The sequence below is a fragment of the Nannobrachium achirus genome (assembly GCF_963921795.1).
Source record: "Nannobrachium achirus genome assembly, chromosome: 20".
NCBI classification, from domain to species: domain Eukaryota; kingdom Metazoa; phylum Chordata; class Actinopteri; order Myctophiformes; family Myctophidae; genus Nannobrachium; species Nannobrachium achirus.
In genome coordinates, this window is record NC_137827.1 from 42,664,473 (window position 1) to 42,685,883 (window position 21,411).

At 41.0% G+C, this 21,411-nt stretch overlaps 2 protein-coding genes across 2 annotated transcripts; one reads left to right on the top strand and one right to left on the bottom strand.

The window, feature by feature from the left end:
* Positions 1 to 10,302: 10,302 nt before the first annotated feature.
* dtd2 (D-aminoacyl-tRNA deacylase 2) lies at positions 10,303 to 11,603 on the bottom strand (the record flags this gene model as incomplete). The annotated part of the gene is made up of 3 exons (XM_080751389.1): positions 10,303 to 10,652; positions 11,081 to 11,150; positions 11,484 to 11,603. The coding sequence occupies 3 exons, from the start codon at positions 11,601 to 11,603 to the stop codon at positions 10,303 to 10,305; spliced, it is 540 nt and encodes a 179-aa protein (XP_080607515.1).
* A 277-nt stretch (positions 11,604 to 11,880) lies between these two features.
* Positions 11,881 to 17,706, top strand: nubpl (nucleotide binding protein-like). Its single transcript, XM_080750473.1, has 11 exons — positions 11,881 to 12,038; positions 12,811 to 12,961; positions 13,743 to 13,777; positions 14,131 to 14,221; positions 14,365 to 14,404; positions 15,051 to 15,141; positions 15,515 to 15,608; positions 15,751 to 15,836; positions 16,635 to 16,755; positions 17,001 to 17,083; positions 17,184 to 17,706. The coding sequence occupies exons 1-11, from the start codon at positions 11,898 to 11,900 to the stop codon at positions 17,244 to 17,246; spliced, it is 996 nt and encodes a 331-aa protein (XP_080606599.1). The 5' UTR covers positions 11,881 to 11,897; the 3' UTR covers positions 17,247 to 17,706.
* The last annotated feature ends 3,705 nt before the right edge of the window (positions 17,707 to 21,411 follow it).

A 21,411-nucleotide genomic window follows, 5' to 3' on the forward strand; every position in this document is an offset into this window, starting at 1 on the left:
CTGGAGATCCATCTGGTTTTTAGGTGTCCTCCTCTTTCCAGAACACTCTGAACAGTTGTCAATCCAGCGCACAACATCTGGCTTCATGGTCCTCCAGCAATACCTTGCGTTTCAAAGGCGAGAGAAAAATACTACTTTTTACTGACTTGCCTTTAGGTAATGTCCTGTAAAAACAACAACATATAATCCCGGAACTGATCCACCCACTGTGCAACTACAATAGCAAGTTCTGTTGTAAGATTAATTGAACGTTAAAATACAAAGAATTGTCCGAAACCTCTCGTTGAGCAGGCGGAGACATTTTGTCACATCGAGGTGGTTGAGATCGTCATGGTAGCGGACCAGTGCCTTCTCCACATCCTCTCTGCTCCTCAGAACCAGACGCGCACGACCCCTCCGTACCATGTGCATCTCATCGTCTTGGAAACCAGGAGATTCATTTTAATCAGTATAATGCACTACTAACCATAGGGTCAATTTGCACACTTGTCATGTTACAATGAAGGCATTATTATCAGTATTATTTTAACGCACACACGTGCATTTGTGATGTTAATTGTAACTGATTGACTATTCATTTACACAGTTCATGTGATTTGACACTATTTAACGGGTCTGTATGTTTAAGTCCAGTCCAAACATGTCATGTCAGTTTTAATCTCTGCAAATACGTTCAAGTTATATTATTTTACCCTCTCTCCTCCAGTTGTTTTCTGAGAGCTCAGATCTTTTCTTCCCTCTTCAGTCATTGTTCTCGTTGATCATAGAAGCACCATCAGTTTACTTATGTTTAATACCTTTTTAAAAATCTCTGATCTTAGTTTTTCTCTGCAATTGTTTGTAGTTTGGATACAACATGAGGGCCTTTATACAAACCTTTAATGATAAACTTCTTGGCAAACCGCCTGAAGGTGTTTTTCTCCACACTGCTCAGTCCTGGTGGATAGGTTGCTCTACGCAGGTATCGCTCCACTGCATCATACTTGGCAAAGAACATCTGCTCAAACAGAAAACAGAGTCCCTGATTGTCCACGCGGACATTAACGCCAAGAATGCTGGTCCCTGATTGGCCACACGGAAATCGATGCTGCATACTAAATCACAGAATACGGTACTTGCGCACTATGCTGGCGCAAGTAAGTACCCCAGATCAGTACCTGGTCTTGGGTTGTGACCCAATCTAGTGGAGCAGGCTGGGCTGAGTTGATTCTGGACAGGTGCTGCAAGACAAAGGACATTCACATTTTAGATAGAACCCATGTTTCTGTGTTTTTTTTATTTTGGTTGTGGATTTATTTGTAGATTGGTAACAGTATGCCTGCCACTGCTACAGTCAATCTTTGAGTACATGTACATTCACTCTCACATGCTTCTCTCTCTGAGGCAAATATTTTGAATGGTACTGTAACACGAATCAATGCAGATGCAAAATGTCCTCATGGTTTATGTATATCTTTTATATTTCGTCCAGCATTCACACCTGCGTAATGAACATACACTTGTTAAGTGTCATCATGTGCACAGGTGCTGGTCTCCTCACCCAAGGGTTGCTGTAAACAAAGAGCGAAGGAACCGCATCCGGTCGGAGGCGGACCTCATCCCCGCTGTGGTCGAAGCAGTCTTCTGTGAAATGGGCTGAACACACGGAGGACCAAAGCGGAGGTTGCCAGCTTGGTCGACCCAGGTTCTTCAGCCAGCGGGACAACAGTGCCAGGTTCTCAACGGGGAATCTGTAGAAAGACCATGGGTCACTGTTGACAGATACCCTGTACAAGTCACCCCCCCTCACTCCCTCTCTCCCTCCCTTACTGATCGAGTTCTGGTCTGATGTAACACACACAACAGAAACTATTGCAGCATTTTGTCCTCTCATTAACTGCTGCTTAACAATACCGATTTGTGCGATGTCAATGCTGTGGTGTAGGGCATGTAAATATTTGGGTATAATTCACCCAACCACCCGCCTACAGACAAACAACTTTCTTCTACTTTATATATCGTATAGAATAAGTAGATTATGATGACCCATACTTGTGGAAGGTCATGCCCAGTCCTCTCTCTACAGGTCCAGAGACGTTGGTACACTTGTAGACGCTACATCTGTACTTTCCCTCCTTGGTTCTGTTGACGCAGGTGTTGCAGGTGGAGATCCAGGTGACCAGGTCTTTGGCCATTGCGGCCCAGTAGAACTGCTTCCCGATGGCCCGTTGACACATACCCCGACCCTGATGACCCTGGTTGTCATGGAACTGGCATAGGATCTCATTCACCTGGAGACAGGAAATGAAGGATTTATTGGCTTTCATTATATTTCTCACCCTCCCTTATTCGTTCATAATTCTGCTGAAGTTGTCTAATATTCTTTAGTAAATCATGGCGAGTCAACCTGATGTTTAGTTTAAACATATGTCAAATCTAATATTCACTAAGAATCAGTGCAGATGTCTGCTATTTAACTTTTTGAAGATGTTACATTTATATTTGATTTGTATCTTATTATTGTATTATTGTAATAAAGAAGATCATTAGTTGAGGGTTGAATTTGTTGTTGCTCCAGGATTGAGTTCACCACAAACAGTGAAGAGGACTACATACTGGTTAGGAAAGGTCGGTGTACAATAATGAGGTTTCTAGAATACATTTCCTCACAGGCTGGGAAAAAAACAAATTAATAATACTCTCTTCTGGCTTAAAGACCATCTATCATTAAAGCTTAAACTCTATACAGTATAAACCTATGCATACTTATACTTATATAGGCTTAAAAAATACAATTTAAAAAGTGGATCATTAAAGCTTAAACTATATACAGTACAAACCTATGCATACTTATACTTATATAGGCTTAAAAAATACAATTTAAAAAGTGGAAGATTATGATTATACTGGTCAGCTTGGAGGCAGGGTGGTGCAAGTTAACAACAACATAATACTAATAATCAGAGTTTTTAATCAAAGTACCTCTTCTCTGCTACGTGGTACTTTGAGAGGAGGGTTGACATGTGTGTACATCAACACTCCATCTGCAACAAAGAAGAAACAGCTGTATTTTAGAGTTCATAGTCAAAGCATTTCAACTTTGAAAGATACACTGGAGTGTGACAGGAAACTCCACACTCAGAATAGTAGGAAGAAAGGAAAGAAAGTAAACTGAGGGCAGAGGGGGCCTTGCAACATAGATCTCTAGACAGCATCGAACCGGTGACCTTGTGAGTATCTTGACACACTATCCCAGTGGTTCGCAAACCTTTTAGCTGGAGACCCCATACAACATGTTGTGATGTGACGTGTTGTGAAATCATCTATAGTGAAATCTTTTTTTCCTCTCACCAATCACACTGAATCGCTTGGACGCTCGCCTCACCGAGAACTTCTGGCCCTTGGTGTATGGAGGCAAAACCCTATGCGTTAGATACCTGAAAAGTCACAACACAACATCAAATGGACATAAGGATACTCCTTTAATTAAAATACAGAAGATCTATTTGCATTAATCATCCACAAAACCTTGTGTTATGATAGCGTAGTTATTTTAAAAGTATATCTGGGTCATTGTCATCATCAAACAGATTTGTGCTAATGTGATCTCTAAACATTAATGGAGCCTCTGCCCTCTGCTGCTAGTGTTAGGGCTTTATAGTAGCTGTATTATAAACAGTAGTAGTATGCATTTTGCATTATTACGATAGTAGTTATAGCTATACTATCAAAAGCAGTAGTTCTTTCCTGGCTGCCTGTGTGTGCATGATGTAAGCAGCTTGAAGAGTTTTCATGCTTAATTTGCAGTTCAGGCTTCAGGTACCTTTTGATGTTGTCATACATCACAAAACATGGCTCCACAGCGCATGTCCTCATCACACCCTGAATCCCTGTTCTGTTGTTGTTTTCGTCAGGGGGAGGGAGGGAGTACTGGTGCTCTGGAAGTTCCCTGTGGAGGTCTGGCCGTTCCAAGACGGCTTCTGAGGTTTCTGAGGTTTCCACGGTTTCTGTGGCGATGAGTTCCTCCAGAGTGGAGATCTGGAGGGAGACCTCATCTGCAGGAACGGGTAGCTAGATTCAGATCAGATTTCAGATTGAGTTTAAATTGTCACTTCTTGTACGTTCAGGTACATACTGTACATGTGAAAATCTTGGATAGCTCCACTACAAAGATAAATTGACATAAAAAGACCAAAAACAACAAGGTGATGGTGGTAGCTACTATGTTTGTTGTTTCGTTTTTTCAGTGATGCTTCATTTTAGAATTTCCGGAATTTTAGGAAACCCATTGTGCTACATGTTACAGACAGTGTGTTAATACATACTTTGGGCTGGGCAATAAGTTATCAAGACTGAACGCTGGAAGAAATATTTGATACGTCTCCTAGATTTCTATTCAATTCAACAATTCAGCAATGCTTCAGCAAAACCTTCATATTTGAATGTTTTCCTTATAATTAAATCTCATATCAGTCCAAAACTGTTTCAGTATATACTTTTCTTTTTAAATTTTTAAATTGCAGATCTACAAGCTCACAACACATCACGACGATGCGCTGTGAGCTTGTAATGTATATCTCTGCTACTTTTGTGTGACACTGTAGTATGACCAAGTAGGGCATTAATTTACGGAAATACATAAAAAGTTAAAATACGTAGATACAAGGTTTCTGCCCTATAGCAACGATATATATCATTACATATTATCATTCAGTCATGTATCCTTCACCTGGACCTCCCTCTGTACAGTCATGATGGTGGGAACGGACTCTGGTTTCAGAATGACCTGTCCCCCCTCTTCGACCTGGAAGCAGGAGGGGTCAAAGTGATTGGAGCACAGACGGGAGAGGTAGCACATGGAGCCCACGTCTCTCTGGGCCACAGACAACCACTGCTCCCTTATTGCTGGGTCCTTAGGGAACCTGGGACAGAGGAGAGAAGCAAATGTTGAACCTGGAGGGGTAATTTTTAATAGAAAAAAAGAAGGAAGGCTGGATGGATGGAAAGGTGGATAGAATGAAGAGAGAAAGGGAGAATGCATCTGAAAAAGAGAAGTAAAACAACATGGTACTATGTACCATGTTGTTTACCAGTAGGCAAAATGAAAGAAAGATTCAGAAAAATAAATAACAGTTATGTACTTGTGGAAAGTGACCCCGTTGGGATTGTTCCAGCTGCTGCTCTCACAGCCGTAGGCCAAACACTGTAGTGTCGGAGTCGCTGCGGTCTTGGGGCTCAGGACCCTGTGTCGACATTGGGGACACTTCTTCACCCAGTCCTTAACAGCTTTCGTTACATTACCCCACCAGTACAGAGACTGAGGAAAGACGTAACATTGTAATTTAATAAAATAACATACTGTAGAACTGTGTGTGTGTGTGTGTGTGTGTGTGTGTGTGTGTGTGTGTGTGTGTGTGTGTGTGTGTGTGTGTGTGTGTGTGTGTGCAACTGTGCATGCATCATCACCCGGGCACCCACCATTGCCCATGGTTATGTTTTAACTGTTACACATACTGTATGCCTTACTGAGTTTAATCTTCCATTAAACTCAGTTGTTGTGTATCATAATTATGGTAAACTTTCATACTGGAGTTTATGTGCGCGCCAAGTTGGATTGTGGGATGATATTTTCATAGACTGGCCGCAGCACCTGCTTTTCTTTAATGTTTGCCCATTCCCCCAGCACACACTTGCGTAATCTTGTCACTGCTGACCCCTACTGGTTGTTCTTCAGACTGGTTGGTGTGCAAAAGTAAGGCATTTAACACAGAGGAGAGAAGTCCATTCCCAAGATGAACCGCAATCTTTCATGGGCAGACAGTGTTACTGTAAAATAGTAATAAAGAAATCGCCGGCTTATTAAGTCAAAAGACATATTTAGCCACTTGTACGCATGCCCCCACCCACTGAAATAAAACAAATGGCTAAAACGATAGAAAACAGTAAATTAAAACATTTTAAGACTCATCTTTTCCTCTAATTAGAATGTAGAATATGAACCCTTGTTGTAAAAAAAACAAAGTTGTCCTTAAATGGATAACCACTGCCACTGTCAAGTGTGACGGTGCTCGAGCTAGTCAAGGACTTCAGATATTTCAGTGACTGGACTGCCTTGACTGGGATGAGGAAAGTGTGTAATCGAGATAGGCACACGGGATGGATGAGACAGAAGTTCCATGGAATGCAATGAAGTTAATGAGAGTTGCCTGGGCCAGCTTATGAATTCACACAATCTTACAGACTACGTTTTCCACTGGGCAGTATTCGATCTGGCAAACAAATTAACGTATCACAATGCAATGCATCGAGATCTTTTAGATTTTCATTTTAGGTATAGTGCATAACATCTCAAATCCAGCATTCCTCGTCTTTATTTGAGATGGCTCTTAAGAGCATAATAGTTATTATTCTATTTTGTATAACCTATCATTGGCTCAAACTGAGAATGCTTCACCAATTACAATTATGTGTGCAATTATATATTCAAGAACCAGTGTCTGAGTGTGCTCAGAAGTGAGGGGACCTCACCATAATCTGTGCTCTCATCTTCACTCTGCCTGCGTGGTTGTTGTCTTCATGGAAACGTGTCAGGATCTCCTGCAGTTCTCCGTGGCTCCTAACCACCTTCAGATGGCGGCCCTTGTACCACTTTAGCAGGCATTTATCTGACAGACAAGAATTTTAACGTTTTCACTCTCCTATGCAAAAGTTCAAGTACTAACTTAAAAATAAATAACGATTTAGACATATTTATTACAACATAAATTATAGCTTTTATTTATTGATTTTGGTTTTGAAGATGTCAATCGTCAGTGGCCCACATACTGTATTCACACAAACATAAAAACTAAATATTTACATTAGTTTTAATAATGAACAAAGTTCACAGCAGGCAGGCAACTTGTTTTCCCTTTTTTACACACCTTTATAGATAACTGTTCTGCTTGCTCTTCTGATGTTACCCCTCTCAACCTTGGTTTTAACCTCAGGAGGGAAGGTTCCAGTACGAATGTACAACTCCACGTTGTCCATCATGCTTCCTCCAAGTCCATACTCACCTGGCATCTGTAAGAGACCAGTGGGGCAGATGAGAGCGACAGAATGGGAACAGGAAACAATGGAGAAAATGGGAAGAGCAGTAGATGCAGATCTCATGAAAAGAAAATATATATAATAATAATATAATATATATATATAGATGATATATATATATGTAACAGAGGCGATCCGAACCTCCTCACCCGGCTTCGAACCCGGGTCTCCCACGTGAAAGTCCAATATCTTAACCATCACTCCAAAGGGACATCCCTCCAAAGGGACATCCCTATGGAATGAGGGCAGATACTAGACTTTTGAGGCTTCAGGCTGGGGCTGCGACTCTCTCCGCCTGACATATATATATTTGTGTGTGTGTGTGTGTGTGTGTGTGTGTGTGTGTGTGTGTGTGTGTGTGTGTGTGTGTGTGTGTGTGTGTGTGTGTGTGTGTGTGTGTGTGTTTTAATTAAAACACACACACACACACACACACACACACACACACTTTGCAGAAAAAAAGAACAGGAAAGTAAAGATCTGCTATGAGGATCTAAACCTTAAGAAGGCAAGAAAGATGAATTCGTTTAAACATAAATGGCAGACAAATATAACAATGCTACCGGCGTATGTAAAACATCTTAACAGTCAGAAATAAAATGTAGGCTACAGCAAACCCTCTCTGACATACATTTGCAAAAAGTAGAGATAGTAGGCCTGCATCAGTGGTTCCCAAACTTTTTTTCAGGGGACCTAATTTTGGATCCATCATGTTAAAGTTGGTGGCATCTGTTCTCTGATAGACTGTGACAGTACAGTCCAGCCTGTCAGTGGGACAGAGTGGAGGCAGCGGACATCAAAGGGCAGCAGCCGCTGCTGCATTGAGGCCGTTAATTAACGGCTGATTGAGAACTCCCTGTGCCAGAATCATTTCTGTCCTTGACAAGTTGAATGCTGCACAGTGCACACACCACACGCACACGTCATGGAGCAAAAATGATTATATTATAATAACAATAATTATTTTACTTTTTGCCAAGAAATGTTTTGGCGACCCAATTTAAATCTCCCGCGACCCACGCCCATTGCATGGAAACAGTGGCCTACACTAACAAAGTCTCACCAGTCACTTACATTGCTCTGCAAAATCAACAGTCACAAAAATGACTTGCCCTGTTGATTGTGAGTTGTTGTACTTCACATAATACTTCAAGACTATCTTGAATACAAGCTTTTGTCGATGCCTAAAGTTACGTTGTGCTTCTCATTAAAGCTGTAAACACTTTCACCCTAGCCATTTCTGCTTCTGCTTCCGACGTCTATTTATATGCTGCCTCCATCTAGTGGAGTAGGGGGGTACCAGTTTGATTGATTGAAGATTTGATTAGAAGTTTGCATAGAAAAGGGTACAGTTTCATGACAGTACAGTTCACTGGTACCAGGTCATCTAAAAGGATAAGCTCAAGTAAGTAAACACTTATGAGAAAAATAAATAGTATAGGCCTACAAATAGAAAGGTCAGGGGGAGGTAGGCCTACTGTAAGGTTAGGCTAGGTTTACTGTTACCAGTTATTTGACCCTTTGTTTGAGTCAAATCTGGGTTGAACGTGATCTGTGGAGCTGCCTCTGGTGTTGTAACTTTGTAACCTTTTCGAAGTATTTTGTCAGGTACAGTACATGGGTATCTTAGTGGTGTAGTGTATCTTGTACACCAGGCCCATTGCAAGATGCTGTAGGCCTACTCTGTCATCTACTCTGAGCCACCCCACGCTTGAAAAGTGATAAGCGGAAAGGTGAGCCCTGAAAAGGAAGGTTAAGCAGGACCCTAATTATTATTATTTTGGCTAAGTTTGTTTAGTGACATGCTTTGTTCTATCCTCGCGTCAGTCACCAGGCTTTCCACCCGCTTCGATCATCAATGACTAAAATAACTATGATAATTCAACACAAAGGAAATATGTGCTCTGTGTTTTAGCTTTGCTGTTGTACATCCATATTCATCTGCTGTCAGGAAAACTGTACATTAGATTACATTAATATCACATCATTCTGTAATCTGTATCCAACAAAAAATGAATCCATGTAAATCCCAGGTTATTGGGGGTTTACCATTACAAGAACAAAAATACATTTTGATGATAGAATAACGAATATTTTTGCAGCAATTACATTCTTGACTACCAACAGCTAGGTGTGGTTCAGGTGTGGTGTATAAATTAAACATAACGATAAGGAATAAATAGTCCAAAAATAACTTTAATTGTTTTCTCAAACAATCTAAGGAGGAAGGCAGGAAAAAGATATACTGTTGTTGAAAAGCATTTATGGCTAAATTGATTACATTTTGAGTTTCTGATTTGTAATTCGCAAGGGAGAGAGAGCCTTGGCGAGTATGTGTCTCCTCCTACACCCATGAAGTCACCAGGCTACAAAATCTACAAAACATTTTACAGGTCAGACATTTCTTTTCACCTGACAGTGAAAAGTTTCACCAGGGGACATAACTCATGCATAAGAACATTCTATTCTCAGTTGAGCAGTGAGCACCCTGACCAACATATAAACGAATAACTGTGACACCGACTACCAACTACAGTATAAGGGCAGCGCTCTGTGGATTCGTCTAGCAGTGGTTCTCAACCTTTTCAGGCCGCGACCCCCAAAATTATCTTTTTTTAACTGGGGACCCCCAACCTATGAGCACTAAGAATTGAGGTATTTCATTTTGTATAACACAGTTCTATTTTCACAATTTCTGTAACTGTAATTCTAATATTTGACAATTTGGCCAATGTTTAATTTGTCATTTTAGAGGTATTAAAATGTCACTTTAGAAATGTGCAGATAAGCCCTACACACTTAAACTTTATGTTGGTTTGTTTACTGTTGAGTGAGAAAACAATGTTGCACATTAAGTTAATCTTCTGAGGACCCCTCAAAATAATTTAGGAACCCCCCTGGGGGTCCCGACCCACAGGTTGAGAACCACTGGTCTATAGGACTCACTAATGCTTGTTGGAGGGCCAGGCCAAGCTAGAGGCACCATGGAGGATTCAAACCCATTTCTTGATATTTTGACAACCAAACTGCAAATCGGTAATTATGGTTGGTCATGACATATTGTATCAGTAAAAAACAACTATGTGTGTCCTAGTGCTTTTTCAGAACTTCTGACAGTGTGTCATATACTGTAACCTTTCTTGGATTACATTTTGTAATTCACTATATTGAATCCATGTGAAACCATAATGAAGTCCTCCACTGGTCTTGCATTTTTTAATCTTGTGCAGGTCAGAACTCCATCAGATGAGTGTAGGGTCCGTTGGTGTCGAGCTTGAGAACCTGTCTGTTTCCATACGTCCCACGTTTCACCACCGATGCCCCAGATTGGAGCTCTGTCGCTCCGCTCCCCGTTTGCCCTCCAGCCTGCGTCAGCTCCTTCTCACACAGAGACACAAACTCATGGTAGAGTCTCTGTCCATCCTCTTTGCCGATGTTGGCGTGGTACTGCATGGCCCTGCCTTTGGCCTTTCCTCCCAACGTTGCCTGGGGAACGATGAGCAAGCTGCCGGGAAGCTCCAGCACAGAGACATACTTCCCAGAGTCAGACTCACACAGCCTCAGGTTCAACAGGGTGGAGACTATGGAGGTAGATGGAGTGTAGAGGGGAAGACAGCAGAAAACAAGATACGACTGTATTAATCTAATTGTTTAGGTGAGAGGATGTCAGAGAAAAAGATGACGTTTTATTGACTATCTGCAATAAGTACGAGTACAAGAGCATACAAGACAGAATTGGGGGGAATGTATGTAGCCCTCCAATGGCTGTGATATTACGGTAGGCCTACATACATTTCCATGTATTGCACGCACGCACACAGATACACAGTACACACACACACACACACACACACACACACACACACACACACACACACACACACACACACACACACACACACACACACACACACACACAGCAAGGTAAGACAGAAAGAATGGCAGAGAGACAGGCGCACAAAGGAAGAGCCAGAAAGAGAGAGAGAGACAGAGACCACTATTCACTAACCCATCTTAGGCAGGATGCTGTCTGTGGCTCCTTTAAAAAAACAGACATAGATGACCATCCCTCTGCCAATCTGGGAGCAAAAATAATCTGATTACTTTATTTAAAAGAGTCCTTAACATGAAAAGGTTTGAGAACCACTGGTTTTACACTTTTTTCTTTTTTTCCCCCTGACTATAATATCTACTGCATAGTACTGTGTTCTATCCGTCTGTCATTCAATGTTATATGAGATACTTACAATGGTTTCCTTTTAGTAGACCTTGTACCAGTGAACTGTGCCGTCATGAAACTGTACCTTTTCCTATGCAAATTCTAATAAAGTCTTCAATCAATCAATCAATCAATCAATCAATACGTGGCTATTCTGTGTATTTAAGATATATAATGCCATCTGATCTCTTACCTCGACCCACTCTGCTTCAGAGTGTTCATCTGCAGGTTTCACCTGCAACCTGCCATGCAGACACTGCTGCAGGACTGTCCTGGCAAGCACTGTGGGTGCAGGAGGAACGTTCTCTGTCATTTTTGTATGAACGTTCTCAGTTGTTAAAGGGCAGCAGAGCAGAATCAGACTGTTACGTTCAACTGAACTGTACTGTTTATGAAAGCTGTTGGAGTGTAAAACTGAGGAACTCTCCACTGTATGGATGGAGGTGAAAGCATTTAGCGAAACCGGTGCAACTTCTTCCGTGTTATTCACAGACGTTGGACGCTCATGGCTGCGTGGTATTTTCCCATGCCGATTGATGTGATGCGCAACTTAACGCAGGTTTGACTGTCTTGAAGCTGGCTAACAACAACACAAGGGCTGCCAAACATGGCTCTCTGCACCTACAGCAAACTGTCATGTTTACTAAGATTGTCTAGCGTTCGTGTTGACAACAAAGCCTGTGTGTTACAGGCAGGGAGAGAAATAAAACATGCACCCTGGTACTGTGCTTATTTCACACGTTGTAAGGTAAGATGTTCCTCTCTGGGAAGATATATTAGCTTAGCATTAGCTAAGAGCTTTGTGATGCATTGTTGCATGATTGCATCACATTAATTAACCCTACCCCTAACCCTAACCCTAAACCTAACCCTAACCCTGCTTCGGAATAGCGGTGTTTCGGAATGGCGGTCTGTTGCCTCTTCGGTTTATATAGTAGTGCTACTCATTGTGTCTCATGTTGGAATACTGTTGGACCTTGAGCAAGGGCCAGGCTGCCAGTGCTACCAGTGGTGTAAAGTAACTAAGTACATTTACTTACGTACAATTTTGAGGTATTTGTACTTTACTTGAGTACTTATATTCTACTACATCTCAGATCCAAATATTGTACTTTTACGCCATTACATTTATTTGAAAACTTTGGTTACTAGTATTTGCAGATCTTAATATTATAAAACATACATAAACCACTTAATTCCTATTTTATACTTGAAAAATAGCTGATGCGATGCGTTTTGAGCTTTCAGGTTAGCTCTGGTTCATAGCTATGAACCAGAGCTACTTTCAGGTCTGCTATATTCAAACATTTTGTACTTTTACTTTTAGTACCTTAAGTACATTTTGACTTTCATACTTTTATTCAAGTAACGTACATTTAGAATTTCAGACTTTTAAAACATTTGAGTACTTTTTCCACCACTGGCTGCTACTAACTGTGGTTTATTTCATTCTCCCATTCATTTCTGTTTTGTTTTCCTACACTCATGAGTCATTGTCCTTCCCTGTTTATGTCTCTCAGAGCTCAGGAGTTGCAAACAAGCCGTCCCTCCAGGAGAGACAGAAGCAGCAGATGGCCAGAGGACTGCCCAAACAGAAGCCCATTGCTGGGGTCAAACAGGTGATCGTGGTGGCCTCTGGGAAGGGTGGCGTGGGCAAGTCCACCACAGCAGGTAAGCTGCTACCAGGCCTGTATAGCAGTGGTTCTCAAACTCTTTCATTATCAGAGACCCCCAAATTAATACGTACGCTGAAATCTCAATCTGTGCAAGTGAACCCCATACAATATTTGTATTGTTAAAATGTTTCAAATTTATTTTCTACATGCTCAGTTTACTCACAACTTGTGAGATTTTAAGATTGTCCATTTTCAAATAGCTAAAGCAGTTAAAGTGATTTAATGTCATTTTTTTCTGTTGACCCCCGGGAACCCCACCCAGGACCCCTGGAGGTCCCCAGGCCCTAGCCTAGTGCAGCTACAATCTATCTGCCATTGCTAACACAGTGTTATAATAAGGACTTTAAGCAATGACCGATACGTCAGCTACGGTAACCGGAAATGGATCAGTGCTCGATAGATAAACCTGTCATTCCTGTCAAACCAGCCCTTCCTACTACCGTCATTTGGCTGTTCGGTGCTGCCAAGATTTTGTGATGCCCCAATCTGAACCAAAATACATTTTTCTCTAAAAGTGGAGTATGCATCGGCCCTTTGGCATAATGGTAATAGCACTGTTACTACTGTAACTGTTTCATTGTACTACTTGTTTTCATTCCTAGAATACCACATTGTGACATTTTCAAAATGTTGTTTTTACTGTAAGTGTGTACTGTGAAGCAGCATGCATTCTGCACATTACGCTTGATTTACAACTAAAGTTTTATTTCATGAACAAAACGTTTGAATCTTCTTTTTATTTATGGTATTCTTGTTGTTCTTTCTTTTGACAACAGTGAATTTGGCCCTTGGACTAATGGCCAATGATCCGGTAAGGTTGCCATGTTATTCATTGCTCTCTGATATTTAAAGCTTCATATATATATATATATATATATATATATTTATATATATATATATATATATATATATATATATATATATACTGTATATATATTTAAATGTATATCAATATATATATACAGTATATCATAATTGTGTGGCAATTCAAAATACACAAATATGTAGCCTGATAGAAAACATTCTAAACAATAGCATGCTGTATGTCATATATCTACTTACCTCTCCTATCCTCCCTTCCCTTCCCATCCTTTTCTCACTTCACTTCCGTTCCTCTCCCTTTCACATTTTCTCTTCATTCTGTCCTGAAAATCTCTCTTCCAGTCGAAGTCAGTAGGTCTTTTAGATGCTGATATATACGGTCCGTCTGTTCCTAAGCTGATGAATCTGAGGGGAAACCCAGAGCTCTCTGACAGTATGTCATACTGTACATCATTCATGATTCATTGACTAAACAAATTTACAGTATACAGTAGTACAAACTAAGTGTAAATGGTAATTATGGTCATGACCATCTTGATCAATCTTGAAATTGTGTCATGTCCTTTTTCCTTTCAGGAAACCTAATGATACCTCTCACCAACTTTGGGATTCCATGGTTAGTAGCCCAATTCCTCTAGTTATTTCACATCATGTTTACGCGATATATAGAAAATAATATACATAAATTGTCATTTGTTAACAATATACGCACATACTGTACACCCTGATTTATTCATTTAGTTGGGAGGGTCACATAAAATTAAACACAGAATAGAGTTAATGCAATATAAAAGTAAATATTAACATTTTGAGTGATGTATTACATGTTACCTTTCCCCAAAAGTAATTAGTTCGGGACATACAGTACAGCGTGTTACATGTACAGTAACGTGATTCTGCGTGTTGGGAGGATTTACAGTACAGTTAAAACACCCAAACCGTGGTGCTCATACATGCACGCTCCATTAACGTATCCTCTTTAGACACAGGCCGGATCAGCTGCAAATCAGCATCCCTGTTTAAGATATTATTATTTTAACTCCGATGAGGGTACACATTTAACCAAAGTAATGGAAAAGTTACTTTGGTAACTAACAAGTTACTTTTGGCAGGGAGTAATAATTAAAGTAATATTATACTTTTGAAATTCCTTTTTTTTTTTACATTCCTTTTTAAAGTAACAAGCCCAACGTGCTTTTGTGTCTATATACTTTGTCTACATAATCACAACGCTTCTTTGCATGTGTTATCTCTACTTGCAGTATGTCCATGGGTTTCCTAGTAGATGATGTAGCTCCTATTGTATGGAGGGGTCTGATGGTGATGTCAGCCATAGAGAAACTACTCAGACAGGTGGGTACGCCAAGTTAACACTGTCATTATAGCCTTGATTTACTACACTGTGCAACAGCTGTATGATCCAGGAAATCCAAGTTCCAATGGTTTATTTTCCATGACAACCGAGACTGCTAAGAATTGGCCTTTTTGTCCACTCAGGACAATGTTAAAAACATTAGCCGCTGTCACATTCACTTCCTCTTTGTTGTTGAGGGGAAGTTGGCTGCAAGTTATTGGTCAGCCTCGCGGCCAGTTGCTTAGGACGGCTAGCAACCATTTATGCTTGATTTATGCTCCATCCTAAGACTATGTCGCAGACCTAACATAACTGTGTGTGTGTGTGTGTGTGTGTGTGTGTGTGTGTGTGCGTGTGTGCGTGTGCGTACAGGTAGACTGGGGGTCATTGGACTATTTGGTGGTAGACATGCCCCCTGGTACTGGAGACGTACAGCTGTCAATCTCACAGAACATCCCTGTAGCAGGTCAGACACGCTCGCACACACACACACACACACGTGCACGCTAGGTCATATCACACAAGCTATATGAAACATTACATCTTTGAGGCCCTTCATCAGTGCACTCAGACAGCTTTGTTTTGTCCTCTGTGTGTCTGTCCTGCAGGGGCGGTCATAGTCTCCACACCACAGGACATTGCTCTGTTAGACGCACGCAGAGGCACTGAGATGTTCAAAAAAGTCAATGTGCCGGTAAGGTGATAACCCTGCGTGTTCACTTGAGGTCTACTGCAAAAGCCTCATTCATTTCTTCGGTAATCTCTCTTCATTTGAATGTCTTTAGAAAGCAAGTTTATATTACTGTGTTTTCAAAAGGAGTTTCTTGATATGGAAAGTATCAACATGCCTTATTAACCAACACCTTTGGAGCAGGCCTTTTCACTTACAGAAAATAGCATTATATGGAATATCTTTTGACAGATACAGTAGATGTTGACAGTAGATGTACAGAAGTAAAACATTCACAGATGGATCCCTCTACTGTATATTGTAACCATATACTGTATGTAATATAACATTTGTTAACATATAAGTAACAAACAGCAACACCTTTCTTTTTCTTTTTGTCTTGTAATGGATAAAACCACCATTGTAAATATATTAAAGCGTGGGATAGGAGGAGAAGGGAGACCTACAGATGAAGTTAAATGTTGACTTTTGTGCTATGGGCAGGCAGTGTATTGCAGGGGTGGGTGCACCCCTCTCATCTCTGCAGACGTTTGAGTGTTTGCAGAGATGGGAGGGGTGTACTCACTTCTGTAAGGTACTCACTTCTGTAAAGTACTCAGTTCTGTGAGATACTGTATATTTAGCTGTTGGTGGAATTCACACTGGAATGTCTGTTTTGTTTACATGTATAGTATGTATTTGATGTGTCTGATAATCCCATATGGGATGGTTCAAATGTTGTCCAGACACGGAAATAAAATATTCATTCATTCATTCATTCATTCATTCATTCATTCATATACTATCTCCTCTCTAATGTAGGTCTTGGGTCTAGTTCAGAATATGAGTGTGTTCCAGTGTCCAAACTGTAACCATCAGACCCACATCTTTGGTTCTGACGGTGCCAGACACCTGGCAGACACACTGGGAGTACCGTTCCTGGGTAAGAACCATATATTTTATTGGATTGACCATATTGCTCCCCCAATATGGTCACCATGTATTATGGTCAATACATTCAGCTTCTACCATACCAATTATCATTATATTCAATATAGGCAATCACTTTTTTGGCAGGGCTAAAATGTTTGAAAATTATCAAAAAGAACTGTGGACATTTTACATTTAACCTCCCCCCTCTCACCCCACCCCATATCTCTCCATGTCTCTCTTATTTTCTGTCTCCAGGAGACATTCCTCTCCATCTGAACATCAGAGAGATGTCGGACAAAGGCAAGCCTGTGGTCATTTCCTCTCCCAACAGTCCTGAGGTTGGCACTCTTCTCTTCTCTTCTCTTCTCTTCTCTTCTCTTCTCTTCTCTTCTCTATTCATTAAATTACATTGTGTGTGCGTGTGTGTGCGTGTTCCAGGCTGAGGCGTACCGGAATGTGGCGTCTGCTGTTGTCCAGAGACTACAGGAAGTATACGCTTGATTGACAGCTTCAACAGGAAGTGAATGTTTGATTGACAACCAGCCTGTGGACAAATGGACAACAGGTCATCTTCAGGGATGTGATCAGGAAAATACGCATACGTAAAATTCAGAGCGTTCTTTTAACTCTGAGAGTTTACACATGGACCTGTAACATTGAGGAGTTTCCTGTGCGGGACAACTCTCTGAAATCCCTGAAAGACTGGCAAAGAAATCGCATCCCTGCATGTTGACTCCATCTGATCTCAATCATCACATCTCACATTGTGAACTAGATTGGCAGATTTTGCTTCTTATGCTCAACCGTGTCATAGCACAAAGTATAATATAGAGTATGCATTTATGAAAGAAATAGAAAAAAAAATGAAATCTGCCCAACAGCAACACTATGATATTTTGTGTTCAAAGAGAAGCGTGGTTTGTTCAGAAAGTAAATGCAAATGTTACATTGAGTGAGAGAAGACTGGAATAAAATTATCTTTTTTGGGGAGTTTGTGATGTCCTTTTGGAATATTGTTTTTTTATGGTGGTGCTGGAAGCAGTGGCTCAGGAGGTAGAGTGGCCATCTTGTAATCGGAAGGTTCCCGGGTTCGATTCCTGGCTGCATGTTGAAGTGTGAGCAAGACACTGAACCCCTAAATGCTCCGGAGGAGCAGGTTGGTGCCTCGCATGGTTTGTGTTTAAATGTGAAATACATGAGGGGTGTGTGTGTGATATAGAACACAGTTTGTGAGACAGATTCAAACAGTGGTACATTTATGTGATCAATATATTATCTGTGAGGAAAAAAAAGGGCACTCTACAAATGGGTAGAAACAGGTGTTAGCATGAAACCGATGCTGTCAAATATTGATCTTGTCTATCATGAGGAAGTGTTGAGTTACTGATTTTTCTTTTATGCTTATCAACACTGACACAGTTAGGTGGTCTCTGAAATCTTTGGACAACGTTCATGATTTGACATGTCTTATGCCCCCTCCACCCTGCTTCAGACTCCCACCCCTATTGTACCATGATTCTAACAAATCCATTTACACTGGCAAATGTGGCGTTGAGAAAATAATAAGTTGGCCAATATTTATGAAAGTAGGATACAATACAAGTAGTCTCCATCTTATATAGGTAAATCAGAAAAGGCTGACAGAAATATTTAGATCATTAGCACCTAGGCTACTAATGCGCTTGACTGCGTGACAGCATGTTGAGGGTTCGAATCCTGATCCCGACGACCTTTGCTGCGTGTCACTCCCCATCTCTCTTTCCCCATTCGCCCCAACTTTTGATCATTGTTGGTTTTGATTTGTGGACAATATCTATTGTGCTATGTTGAACTGCTATTCCACAAATATCCAGTAGAAGGCAGAATGGTGTACTAAATGTAGTTCATTGCCCATCTATAACAGTAAAGCTCACACTCCATTATTTTCTCTTGTTGCTTTTTTGAAAAATGTAACAAGGCTTCTAATGAGTCATCTTTCTATCACTGTCCTATAGTCTCTCTCACCCCCTGTCTCTTACACACAAAGTGCCTCTTCCTTCTTTTTTTCCCCCTTTTTTAATTCAAACAGCTTTATCTGGGAAAAAGTTACGCAAGTTGTAAATGTCCACAACATTGACATTTGCTTCACCGCCAGCGTTTTCTCTGGAAGAATCCAGAAGGGAGAGTTTGGTGATGTCATCAGACTGAGATGTGGAGTTGATCGCTGTGCCCCCCCCCCCCCTCCTCCCGGCTCTGTTCCAGAATATGTTGAGAGCAGCTGTGAAATGTCTCAGGTACAACACGTGCCTCCCTGCCGCCCCACACATATCATCATCACTCACTCACACACACACACACACACACACACACACACACACACACACACACACACACACACACACACACACACACAGGGAGTTGGACAGAAATAAATGTATAATGACCACCAATTTTACGTTTTTTATGCATGAGAAGGTGTGTGTGTGTGCGCGCGCGCACACACACACACACACACACACACACACACACACACACACACACACACACACACACACAGTGTCTTTATTGATCCTGTTGGGGAAATTCAGTTGTCAATGGCAGTAGGCCTACAGCAGTAATGGAACACAGGCCAGATACAAAAAGGGGAGATACATATGGGTAGATGCAGTTTGAGTGGGTGTGTGGTGAAGTGAAAGGAGAGTATAGCCATACGGGAAGGTGTGAGTTAATACACTACACGTGATGGAGAAAGAGAGAGGAAGAGAAAACAGAAAACAGAGTGATGAGTCAGCCCACACTGACTCCTGAATATTGCTAGTGATCACACACACACACACACACACACACACACACACAGACCGACACACACACACACACACACACACACACACACACACACACACACACACACACACACACACACCACTACAACAAAGTATGATCAGGACAGGTACTGTACACATTCTACAGTATCCCTGTCCCTGATGCTAATCTTAAGCCTCACCACTGCTTACTAGGGGTGTAACGATATAGTAACTGCATCAATTCATAACAATCTACTATATTGAAATGCAAACAGCAAAATATTGTATCGTCTGGCTTTGTATCTTATCGTATCGTTTTACAATACAAATTAAAAGCGGGGTCTAATTATTTTTCCATTCCATATAGCTACTCGTGGCCTATCGATAAATGTGTCTAATCTCTGTGTTCATGTCAAGGTGCAATGTCATACTCTAGGAATACCTTCAAGCACCACTAGCACCAGACAAACGTCAGTTATTTTCTTAATATTGCTGCTGCTATTCTTTTTTTAATCACTTCTCCTCATGAGCATAGAGTTCTCTTTCTCTCTCCCACATACCCCCACACCTCCCCCCACCCACATATCAGATAGAATGTACCAAACAACACCCACAGAGAGTTTCCCAGATGAGGCAAGTCATCGTTGATTCATTTGGACTTTTGACCTCAACTGAACAATCAAATCATTAAATGCACGCGCACACACACACACACACACACACACACACGCACGTTCCTCTCTGGTTTCTGTTCAGCTTAGGGAGATCTTATTAACAAACTAAACTTCATTCATAATAATGTCAAACTAACAGTCTGTGTACTTAATGTTATCAATCTCTTAATTCCCTCTCACTCATTTCAGTTTTTTGTCACTTTTTCCTCCCTCTCCTCTCCTCTATCTCTGTCTTCATATCCACTTTAAATTCAATAAGTTATCGGCATCTCTCTTTCTCAAGCTCACCTATTCTCCTGTGTCTCTTTTTTGTCTGTCATGTACTCCTTTTTAAATATGCCTTATTGGCATGACTTCACCCTCTATTTCACTCCCTCTTGCCTTCATCACACACCTCCCTCTCTCCTTTTTTACAAGATCTGCCTTTTTCTGTATCTCCTTTCCGTTCTTTTCTCCCACTTTCTTCATTTCCCTCCTCCCCCTCTCTGTAACAGTGAGGCAAAGGAGACTGGAAGAACTTTTGTGTCGCAATCATGTGGCTAGTGCATCAAGTTATTGCATTTTTATGTGACTTTATATTTATATTCTGGACATGAAGCTGGCAATCCTACTGCAGTTATAGAGAGTTAGAAAAGAATAAGACGTTAGCTTTTAAAGGTTCAGGACCTCCAGGGCACGTTGGCTGTTGTGGGGGTTGTGCCAGTGACCTTTCTGTCCAGCTGTTGATGTACATTTTTGCCTTTCAGCTGATGTTCTATGTACAGCAACTAAGCAATAAGTTAACAACCAGCAGTTTAGTGCGTATTTCAAGGACACAAGTGTGTGTGTGTGTGTGTGTGTGTGTGTGTGTGTGTGTGTGTGTGTGTGTGTGTGTGTGTGTGTGTGTGTGTGTGTGTGTGTGTGTGTGTGTGTGTGTGTGTGTGTGTGTGTGTGTGAGAGAGAGAGGGGGAGAGAGAGAGAAGCTAAAAGACATGCACATCCCAGACGTACTGAGCATAACAATTGTAATATTTTACTCGAGCATGAAAAAAGAACAACCATTTTGGAATGAGTCTCATCTCATGAAAAATGGGGCCTCCTTAACGTTACATTGTGTTTGCGTTGGTTCATCCTTCCATTTTCTTTCTTTCTTTCTTTTTTGGAAATATAATATAGTGTGAATGATATTAAAAATGTCCCCTTAATTATTCCATCAAGTTGGGGAGACTG

Bases quoted from the DNA above. Each gene is read 5' to 3' on its own strand.
- nubpl (XM_080750473.1), top strand. From the start codon at position 11,898: ATGGCTCTCTGCACCTACAGCAAACTGTCATGTTTACTAAGATTGTCT. The intron at 13,778-14,130 runs GTAAGGTTGCCA...TCTCTCTTCCAG, and splicing joins GACTAATGGCCAATGATCCG to TCGAAGTCAGTAGGTCTTTT. The intron at 14,222-14,364 runs GTATGTCATACT...TTTTCCTTTCAG, and splicing joins AAACCCAGAGCTCTCTGACA to GAAACCTAATGATACCTCTC.